The sequence below is a fragment of the Hoplias malabaricus genome, chromosome 4 (assembly GCF_029633855.1).
Source record: "Hoplias malabaricus isolate fHopMal1 chromosome 4, fHopMal1.hap1, whole genome shotgun sequence".
Taxonomy (NCBI): Eukaryota; Metazoa; Chordata; class Actinopteri; order Characiformes; family Erythrinidae; genus Hoplias; species Hoplias malabaricus.
This window is the reverse complement of record NC_089803.1, coordinates 54,192,794-54,203,952: the sequence shown is the minus strand read 5'-3', so window position 1 is coordinate 54,203,952 and position 11,159 is coordinate 54,192,794. Positions and strand designations below refer to the sequence as shown.

General features: G+C 39.9%; 1 protein-coding gene across 1 annotated transcript in view; it reads left to right on the top strand.

Moving 5' to 3' along the window:
* The first annotated feature begins 901 nt into the window (after nt 1–901).
* hmga2 (high mobility group AT-hook 2) overlaps nt 902–11,159 on the top strand; it is a 37,327-nt gene continuing 27,069 nt past the window's right edge. The window contains exons 1-2 of the mRNA XM_066668866.1: nt 902–1,021; nt 3,949–4,035. Coding sequence (XP_066524963.1) covers nt 902–1,021; nt 3,949–4,035 — 207 coding nt within the window. The remainder of the gene's footprint in view (nt 1,022–3,948; nt 4,036–11,159) is intronic.

The window sequence follows — 11,159 nt, the reverse complement described above, 5'->3', positions numbered from 1 at the left end:
GGTTCTTTAGGTTTATGATGTTATAAATCCTCTCTTTATGAAACCAACTGTTTGAGACTATTTCAACACAAAATTTTCAATACCAAAATGCTCAGCCATGGCGCTGACTGCTTGTTTATGCATATTAAAAACTGGCAGATGTGTTTATAAGGTTAAAACAAACAAACAAGAAACAAAAGGTGTTTTCCCTGCAGGGGTTCTGTAACTTGTTTTTTTTTTCCCATGAAGCCTTTATCAGAGTATTGGGACCCTTTAAAAACGTCAATATGAATTCTGTCTGCTACCACTGATGATGTAAGTACTGATGCTTAGTGTTTTTTACAGCGTTTTCACTCACTGCTCTCATTTCAAACTTCCCTTTTAATTAATATTTCTCCCTTCAATATATATACTTCTTTCTTTCTTTCAATTCGTTTTTTACTTCTGTTTATATTTTTTATATTTCCTTTATTTACTTTAAATATTTAATAATTTACTTTAAATTATTTACTTTAATTATTTACTTTAAATATAATAAATATATTTTTCTTTTTTCTCTCTTTCTATCTTTTTCCTTAATTTCTCTTCCGTTTTCCCCGTCTTCTTCCAGCAGTGACCTGCCTTTTTTCGCTCCTGTATTTCCTTGAGGAAACTTTTGTTTTGGTTTTTTTGTGTGTGTGTGTGTGTGTGTGTGTTTATTTATTTTTTTTCAGGCGCTCCTCGTTGCTCGACCACAGCACACCCCCGCAGCACCACCTACCTCCTCCTCCGCCTCCTCTCCTCCTCCTCCGCCTCCTCCCTCTCTCTCCCTCTGTGTGTGTGTGTGTGTGTGTCTGGTATTCCAGTGTTGGGAGAGTTACAGTACGTGCTGTGGGGGAACTGAACGGGATTTTCTTGCGGCCGCTTGGCACTCAGGTGTGAGATGAGCGCGCGCGGAGAGGAGAGCGGCGGCTCTGGAGGAGCGGCGTCAAGCTCTCAGCAGGAGCCCGGAGCCGCGGAGCCGCCGAAGAGAGGACCGGGCAGACCGAGGAAACCGCAGCAGGTCGGCAGCACGCTTTTATTCCTCCCGCGTGCACGTCTGCGTGCATCTGTTTACACGTACGGCCGTAGTGTGCAAAAGTTTGAAGACGCTGGTCATATGACAATGTTTTGTTGAATTTCGGAATGGTCACCTTATGCACAATTCCTGATCACGCGCTGGATTTACCCTGGACCCATACCTCGTACAACGAGGCTCGTTCACAAATTATGGGACGTTTTCTTTTACGTCTTAATATCCCCAATACGCCGAGCTGAGTGCCATATCTAAGTCTGCACTGGAAAAGAATGGTTATCTAATGTCCACCCAGATTCCGCAAAACAAAAAAGTGCCATCTTGACCTGGGGGGCCCAAACTTTTGCAGACCGTTGTACTTGCTCGAAACTCAGTTTGAACCCCGCGCCTACGATAGCGAGCCCCTGCTCTGCAGACTGCAGGCAAAGCGCGAGCCGTGCATTCGAGCGTCTCGGGACGGGGCTGAACATTTTCATTCAGCGCGCGCCGGTGGCGTAAGTGCAGCTGTTTCTTGCCACTTGATTCTGCGCGGGCGCGGATTTGACCCCCCCCCCTCACACACAGACTAGACCCAGAAGCTTGTAGCGAGGCTCTCGGATCGCGCTCGTTCACCGCAGCTCAGTTCACAATGGGAAAGAACCGGCGGGCTCGCGCGCATCCTGGAAGTGTGGCAATGAGGGGTGCACCTCATGTCACAGGGGTGGTCCTCAGGGGTACGGTTAGTTAAGACACAAAACTGGATTAAAATGCATTGCAATCATATTTTAAAGTATTGCATGCAGTGAACCTATTTTCCTGTTGAAATGTTACTTCAGGAGTAGGCAGCCTACAAGCCACTATCGCTGGGGCAATTAAGAACCAAGACCAAGAGTCCTTTAGGGGTTCTTGATTAAAGAAAATGATTCTGTTTAGAACCATGAGTTCTAGAATAATTTGACTTCTTAAATGAGTCTGTGTTGATACGTGTTGCATAGTGTTCTACAGCAGATTTGGAAAATGGCTCTCTATATTTATATAAATCGTTGTATTCCATCAGATATTCAACTTGGTCTATACAGAACTCATGGGTCTTAATAGAACATTGCATTTAATGAAGAACCCTTGTAGAACACCCTTTTTAAAGAGTACATTCTCAGAAACAAAGACACTGACAGACAACTAAACGTGGGGTGGTCTCTTCAAGTGGTCCGTTTTCTGTACCTTTAGTTGGCCCATAATGCATTACAGTTTTATTGTTATGTTTCATTGAACTCCATATTAGACTTCCCCTTTTTTACAATGCTTTAGAAAGTTATGAAAAGGTACAAATAAACACTTTTCCCTGCGCCATGCGCCTTTAAAGCTCTCTTAAGCTTCACAACTAAAGAATAAGGGCGTTGTTTGTAATGTTATGGGGCTTTCTCCAACGCTCTTCGTGTTTGCACAAATATCCATGCTGTCTGCACTTAGCTGGTTCCGTGTTTTGAGCCCGCGCGCCCTCGTGACCAAAGCGCGACCCCAGCTTCTGCAGCGCTGTCGTGCTCGTGACTGCAAACCGCCTGCACGAGACCGTGGAGCGAAGGAGTGCAACAACGGCGCAGAAAGCAGCGCGTGAACACGCCACACTGGCGAGTTTCAGTGCACTTCCTCACAGCGAATAAATGGCGATGTCCTAGCAGATCTGATGACAGCGTGATGACACTGGGACGTCTGATCACATTCATAGTTTCCAAAATACAGCAGAACAACAAGAAAACAGAAACCTGCGCCTGCAACCTCGTCAGACAAAAGCTGCTCGTTTCAGTGCAGTTCCAAGTATTAGACTCTCAATCAGCCAATAGCATTATCCCACACCTTCAAACATTATACGTATCAGCGCCACGGGGAGTCTGAGCTTTCTGACAATCAACAGGGTTCCAAATAACACTACACCCTGCAATGGTTCTACAGTTGTAGCTGTATTTCTATGTATTTGAGTGCACAGAGTTGTTTTGCCAGTTTAAATGGTTAAAGAAACATTTAAAAGCATCAAATGGTTCCAGAAGAAACCCTTGTATGATATAGTATGTCATATACTGTTATAATGGTGTGTAATATTTAGTTAAATTTGGTAAACATCCAAATAAAAGTAATAATAATAATAACAGTATAATAATACAATTCCTAAATTAGTTTAAATGTTATTTAACATTTGATTTTAAAATGACATCTTACTGGCACTCTGCTGATGTGCCAAATAAATAAACACCCCCTACTGTATATATATATATATATGACTTCTTTCTGCTTTTTTTGTACACTCTTACTAAGATGAATGTTTTTTTCAAACCAGCCGAACACAACATGGAAAAGAACTATTCAACCTTGCAGAGGACCGGTAATGAATTGATAGCAGTGTGTAGCCTTTGCTGAAGACCCCCAAGAATCCAGCCTTTTAAAGAGTGTACACCGAAGGATTCTTTGGCAAGGTCAAAAAGCTTGAAACAAAATCAAAAGCAATTGCCTCTGTATGGTTCTCTACAGAACCTTTTCAGAAATAGCAACAAATAAGGCACTAAAACTTCAAGGAGCACGTTTGTGTACAACATATTCTTTAGGACTGCTAATGTGCTGCATGTATATATCAAATAATCTGATATAACATCATGATTATTCTTATTTATTCTGAAATGAACTTTGACTACACTCACGCATATGCAGCAGCTCTTCACACACACTTATAACTTTTGTCCATCTTTGTGGTCCTGATGCATAAATGGGAGAGCACCAGTAAATGAGCACATTGTTGGAACTGGGTTGTGCTTTCACTAGTGTGTGTGTGTGTGTGTGTGTGTGTGTGTGTGTGTGTGTGTGTAGGGGGGTAGTTGAGTGCAGGGTGCTTGGTTTTGGGGGCAGATTTGTTTCCTGTCCTCACGCTGCTGCGTTTGCCTCCTCAGGAGCCCACGGGTGAGCCTGTCCCCAAACGACCGAGGGGCCGCCCCAAAGGAAGCAAGAACAAGGGCCCCTCCAAAGCAGCTCAGAAGGTGAGAAGCAGACTACTGCTGCACACCTCCACAGCCTCCAAAACACACATGCATCAACTCCTGCAGCACCTCATTCACCACTGCTTAACTGTGAAAACACGCACACACTCGCACACACACATTCACGTTTCCATCCACGCTGTGTCCTGATGTGCCTCAGTGGTTATTACTAATTAAAAATAAAAGACACATTTTGAAAGAGAAGTGCTCTGACACTGTAAATCAATCAACACTCCCATGTGACACTAATCTTGTGTCCACTGATTTAGGACATCTATGTGTTTATATGTTCCAAAAACCCAGCTTTAATGCATGTATGACCTGGTATTATTAAACAGGCTGTTTTTTGTTACTCTTCCTTCAGATCTCATACACACTGTACGTCCAAACATTTTGTGCACTCTCCTTATAATAAGTGAATTCAGCTACTTTTATATGCACCCATTGCTGATGCAGGTTTTCAGTTGCACACCCAGTTTGTATAATTTCAGTTGAAAAGCATTTCAATGTCACGGATCAGCTAGGGGGACGTAAATCCCCTGAAACTGGGCTGTGGTGTAGTGGGTCTACATTCTCTGGAATGATTGGAGTATGCCATCCAATACGTTTTGGAAGAGTCGGAGGGGTGACTGTGATCCAGAATCAATCACGCAACACCTGTACCTGACCTCACCTGTGGCTGAATGCATTCAAATTCTCATAACAATGTCCAAAATCTAGGGCAGTGGGCGAAGTACACCAACTATGTGATTGAGTTTAAGTCGATATACCAAAGGTAAAGTATTACTCTGGTATAACTGAAGTCCTTGTTTTAGACTTCCACTTGAGTATAAGTGCAAAAGCATTTGACTTCAGATGTGCTTAAGTACCGAATGTTAAAGTAGCATGATTTCTTAAGGCTCTAATGTCATGGTAACATTTTTGCAACAAGGCTCTTGCTTAATCAACTGATTTTAGGTTAAAAGACACTAGTGTTCAATAGTGGTTCACCAATATTTTAAGAGAACTATTTCCATTAGGTACAACCAAGTGGCTCTGAAATAACTTTTTTGTGAAAAAGCAAAGTTTAACTTTTCAGATTTATTTACAACTGAGTCAAGTTCAAGTTTAATATAAACTCAATTTAAGCACAGGATCACAAATGAATGTAAGGCCAGACTGAGTTGAAATGGGCGGGGCTAAACTGCGATAGCATGTAGATGATCTGGTTTTCATGACATCAGGAAAAACCCCAAAACCAAGACCTGCAACATGACCTTTTTTCTGTAGTTTAGTTATAGACATTATGGACAGGTGAATTAAAAGTATGTTATGAAACTGAACTGTAACAATGTTTCACAGTACATCAAAATGTGAAGAAACCGTTTCCCTTGATATAGGCCCTTTAAAGCATGTGAGGAATGTTAACAAGCCGTGTGTGTATGTTCATGTATCATGTATACTAGCGCTCAGTAAAGCTTCTGTGGTGTGTTTACAAATGAGCAGAGAATATCATGTCCAGGGCATACTGAGCGGCGTCCACCATTGCACAGTTAACCATGAAGCTCAATACCAGACTTTATACACTGTACACATTTGCCATGAGGAAAAACATGAATATATAGCCAATATGTTGTAGCAAATCCTAAGCACAGAAATAAAAAGGGGAAAATGTGAACTTGAATAAAGGAATGAAGTGCCAGAGGGGCTTCTTTGGTGAGCTTTGGTAAAACAGCTTCAGATTTAGTGGTTGCAATTTAGCTTTTAAATCATCATCTCCCGACAGGAACTTCTTCCTTCTGAGCGGTTTGAGACAAAAATGCATACATCTTAAAGCACCTAATATAGTTTTAGCATTGGGTCTATGACAGCACAACTTCCCTTGCTCTATTTAGCATGGCCCTTCCAGTGTCTAAGCACTCAGCGTGATGCTAACTACTGCAGGTGTCTGTTAGCTAACAAAACAGTTATTCAAAATGGTGTTCTCATCCAAGCACGTTGGCATTGTGTTAATAGCAGTTTGAAAAGAAGCGGTGACTTTAAGAAAGCATCTGCTTGTCTTACACTCCCAGTGTGATGGCAATTTGTGACTGAGAGAGATCTAATTGGCAATGAGAAAAAATAGGCTAATTAATGAAAAAGCAAGCAAACAAACAAAATAAATAGCTATGGAAATATGAAAAATAATTAGAAACATGTCTTTACTCCTGAGCACGCTACATTTTTTTGTGAACAAAAGTAATAATTTAAAAAATATTATTCACACCGGAGCGTTTCTCCAAAATCACACAGATATCTGGGGCATCCGCTGATTAAGTCATTAACATCACCCTGTTGTTTTGCTTGTGTGGTCTTCTTTGGCCTGTGGGAAGTTCCCCTGACACCAACTGCAATCTTTGGTTTAAAAGTATTAGTGTGTGATTCTCATCTGCAAGCCATGGGGGATTTTGGATGTCTTCATTTAACTGCTGCTGGTGGGTGGGTTGGTGGCTGAGGGAGGATCAGGCCCTGTTAACGACTTGCTGACAGCTCGGCTTGCTCTCTTCCACATTAGGGTACCACTGTAAACAGTCCTGGGCCGGCTTTTGAAAAAGCCCAAGCACTTTTCTGCTGCTGTAATCCTGTTTCATCTCATTTGCCGTTGTTATGATAAACAGTGTGCAGATAAATCTGCTAAGATGAAAGGAGTCCAAATTGCCAAGGCGCCTGACTAGGAACACTTTTCACAGGGTTTGCTCTCCCACCCCAAATCAATCATCCTCATTGGCTCCTGCTGCTTTAATGATTGAAACGAAGTGTTCATCCCTGGGTTTAAAAGCACTGCTCCTCGCTCTGACCCCCAAACTGTTGCCCGTCTCTGAAGGCTAAACCAAACACATGGGAGTCTCAACCTGGGGGATTCTTTAGTGGAGTGAAGGTTTTGATACAGGTAAAGGAACACAGATTGATGAGGGTACCTGGTGGTCTTTCATATGAAACTGATTTACAAGAAGAGAGACATGAAATTATGAGTATCAATTTAGAAACAAAAATAATGATAATAATTATTATTATTTCACAGGGAATACATTTTAATTGCTACCAGTAATTAACAAAGACTTGAATCTAGTTACTACTGCTTAAAACCGAACTTTAAGAGTGTATCAGTGTTATTATTATTATTATAATTATTATTATTATTATTATTATTATTCAGACCTGCTCCAAAGAACACTTTTTGGACCTTTATTAATTTGAATGAATACATTTTAATGTATACATTTACATTTTGAATCCAGTTACTACTAATATTTCTTAAAAATAAAGCAAAGCCATTGAGGAACCACTTGATACCTTTAACAGTTCTTTTGATACCATTCAATTAAAAAGCTTGTATGGAACTAAGAGCCATTTTTCGTTCTAGTACGTAATTAGATTTGTGCTTTGCCTTTTAGAAAGATCTGAATCCAGATTGCCCCTTCCAGGGTGTATTCCTGCCTTGCACCCAATGATTCGGGGTAGGCTCCGGACCCACCACGACCCTGAAATAGATAAGCGGTTACAGACAATGAATGAATGAATCCAAATTTGAATTCAACTTATTACTAATTCCTAGAAACAAGCAAGTCAAAAAGGCTCTTTGGAGTGGTGCTGTAGATGGAATTCTGGATTCTTTAAATAAACTTTATGTAGTAATACTTCAGTGATATCCCTCCAAAGAACTTTCTGGCAACTTTACTGTTAATAGAATGATTGGGATTTGAATATAACCCATTTAAGAAAAAAAAAAAAAAAAACATCCTAAAAATGCTTCACAAAAATTCTTTAAAACTAAATTAATAAAACATGAAAGGGTAAACAGTGTAACAAAATAGTGTAATAAAGAAAGACATGATTAAATTTATTCAAATGTATTATTTAAAAAATAAACAATTTAAAAAGATTCAAAAAGGGATTATACTTGACTTCAAGTGAGGAAAAGCAACTCTAAGCTGGTAATCAATGCTTGGAGTATTTAAGAATTGATTAAAACCTCCAAGAGTTGATCAAGGTCATTTGAAGCACTCTGAGTGAGGAAGAGCACTAAGAAATACTGCTTTCACCCAGTGAAAAACAGCTGTAACTTAATAATATCTCGCTTCAATGTAAAACAAATCTTTGAGATCTTCATGACAGCAAATGTTTTATCCTAACATAACATTTAGATTGTGAGAGGTAAAAATCAGTAAGAATATTGAATAAAATAAAATTGAAAGTAAAAATAGAATAAAATACATAGAGTAATAAAAACAGTAATTAAAATACAGAAATCACATAGTTATTACAATAATAAACTGACTAAAATAACCATAGAGAAATGCTTTAAATTATTTTAAAAGTAAGGTTTAAAGGTCTTTGGAAGGTGTTCAGAGGTGAAGTGGCACAGAGCTCCTCAGGAACAGAGAGTTGACTTGATTATTGAATTAATCTACAATGCACTTAATCCCCTGCATTATAGTCGCATTTTTTGCAGCTCTTAATTACCAAAGTATTGCTCCAAAATATAGGACGGATTATTTGAACAGGCTGGGCTAAATGTGGAAGGATGACCTCGCTGGGTGTTAACACAGTCTTATCCATGTTAAAAAAAGTCAGCAGTTACCACACACTCCCATCATTTGCTCAATACATTGGCCCCTAATGAAGAGCTGGAATATTTTCCATAGAGCAGTCATTGTTGAACTTGATACAATGGATGTGGGGGCTAATTTTAAACCCTCCCTTTACAAATCTGGGTATGGCAGGGAAAGCCCAGCCCACCCTGCCTCTCCGACACCACAGGCTTCGCACCCTTAAAGAGAACACTGACTCTTATGACACAGTGTAGATGTCCAATACAATGAAAATATGATTTATGACAAAGATCCATATAATATTCGGCTCAATCCCTTGAGTAGGTTGCCTTTGTTGCATTTTGATGATGTCATGTGATTACAATGGACTCAAGCCATATGGAAAATAAGAAAGTCTAAGACATGTGTCTCTGGTGTAATGTCACACTCTAGATAATATTGATATGTTTTAATGTAGATTTATCTGACTGTTTCTTGCTCAGAGGACCAGAGGGAACGCAAGCATTTGACATCTACCTAACTATAATGACCTCCTTTTGAAGTGGTTTTGTGGATGTTTAGTAATAGATAAAGATTTCTGCTTTCATGACGTTTTTATGCTATTAAATATAACACCATACAGAAGCTAGCTCAGAGTCAGAATTGATTGTAATTGAGTATTCGTACAAATTCCAGCTTTGTGTTCGGGTTATACCACTGACTTTGGGGCTTTTGCATTTTATCTCAGACCAAAAACTGAAGACCAGATATCAAATTTTACTTCCAGTGCTGGATGTATTACGATGTTTCATTGCAGTTCTATAAGTTACTCAGTATGTTTCTACTTTATTGTTTGGGAAGGAAAGATATTGTTACTCAGGTAACAATACTTCTACATGAGGATGGATTTAAGCTACTCTACCCACCTCTGGTCAGTCTGAATCTCCTCAAAGCTGACCAGTAGCGGTGTGGATAGAGTACAGGGCTGGGCTTTAAGACCGGACGAGACATGCAAAAGCAGCCATGATTAATTGATCAAGGGGTAGGTTTACAGACCATTAAATATCCTGATTAAAAATGTAGCATCCCAAACTGAGAACTGGGTAAGGATACACAGATTGGCCAGAGAAAGAGACACACGCAGAAAGATGGCATGAGACAGACACAACAAAGCACAGATCCCAGGCCTGTTTGTGACTGACTATATTTGTTTTACTTACACTAGGTCAGGGTTCAAGCTGAAAAGATTTGCTTACATTAATCAGGCTAGAGGTGACCAGAATTGTTGAATCAGATCATAAAATGGAGCAAGTCATCCTCTTGCTTCAGAATTTGATAGGCCATGTCTAAATCATGCAAGTTGTATGAGTTAGCGAAGCGGTCAGATGTGAAGTGAAGCTCTGAGGTGATTGGCAGCTGCAGTCAGACTGGAGATGAGTCAGAGGAGGCCGTCTCTGCTCTGAAAGCTCAGTCATGGCCATTCCTGTGACACTCCGGCTAATGTTTCGCCTGTATGGCCGGGCCTTTGCCAAGCACTGGGATAAAGCGTCCTTGGGGTATTTAAAACAAACTGTGCTTGTTGGAGGAGCGGTAATGTGAGCTGCCATAATGCCACCCTTACCCAAGCAGGGCAAGGAGACAAGCAAAGCTGAGAGAGAGAATAGATATGCTATGTGTTAACTGTCCAAAAGCATAGTGTGACATACAAAATGCTAGTGCTGTAATGAGATTCGGAGATCGTGGCCCTCCCTTAATACATTCTTTCATTTCATGAGCTTGAATCATCGTGTGATTCTGTTCAGGGGCCAAAGAAAATGCTCACCATTGTGGCAGCTTATAGCCAGAGTTTTATTTAAGCCCAGAAACATCTCTATAGTGAAAATGGCTTCCACCTAGCAGCCTTTTCTTTTTATATTTTTGAAAATTAAACACAACACATATCCAAGCACATTCAAATTGCTAACGCTGCTGTAAATGCTAAAAGGTAGAATCCTACCTGATGGACGTGTCTATGATGAATTGTTTTTCATTTTCTTGTCAGTTATTCACTGTACTTAGCTTTGTTTTATCTTAAAAATCATTTATAATTAAATAATCAAATATAATTTATAATCAAATAATTCCAATCTCTCACTAGGTCCACAAACTATAGGAACTAGCATAGATTCTAGTTAGTTGCCCACAATCAGGGGTTGAGTATACAGCCTCCATTGCTTTTTTACCTGACAGACAGTGGCCTGCATCTCTCTAAACGTTGCCATGGTGATTGCTTGCTCCAAAAATATTTAATGATAAAAATAAAGCTTCTCATTTAATTCAAGAACTTAGCAATAAGTACAGTTACATGCAGGCCCCTTCCCCATAACTCCGCCCCTGCAATGTGGAATGTATTTTAAATATTTAAGAAAACCTGCATAGATTCATATTTATCTAATCTTACCTTCAGAGTTGCTTTGTGCCTTTCCAGACTTGTGATACTCCTCTCATCTGTGTATCATTCAACTGCTCTTTATTAGTGTTTCGTAGAATTCATAGATGTTTGATGATTAGGATCAGGTTTCCATCAAGGCTCAG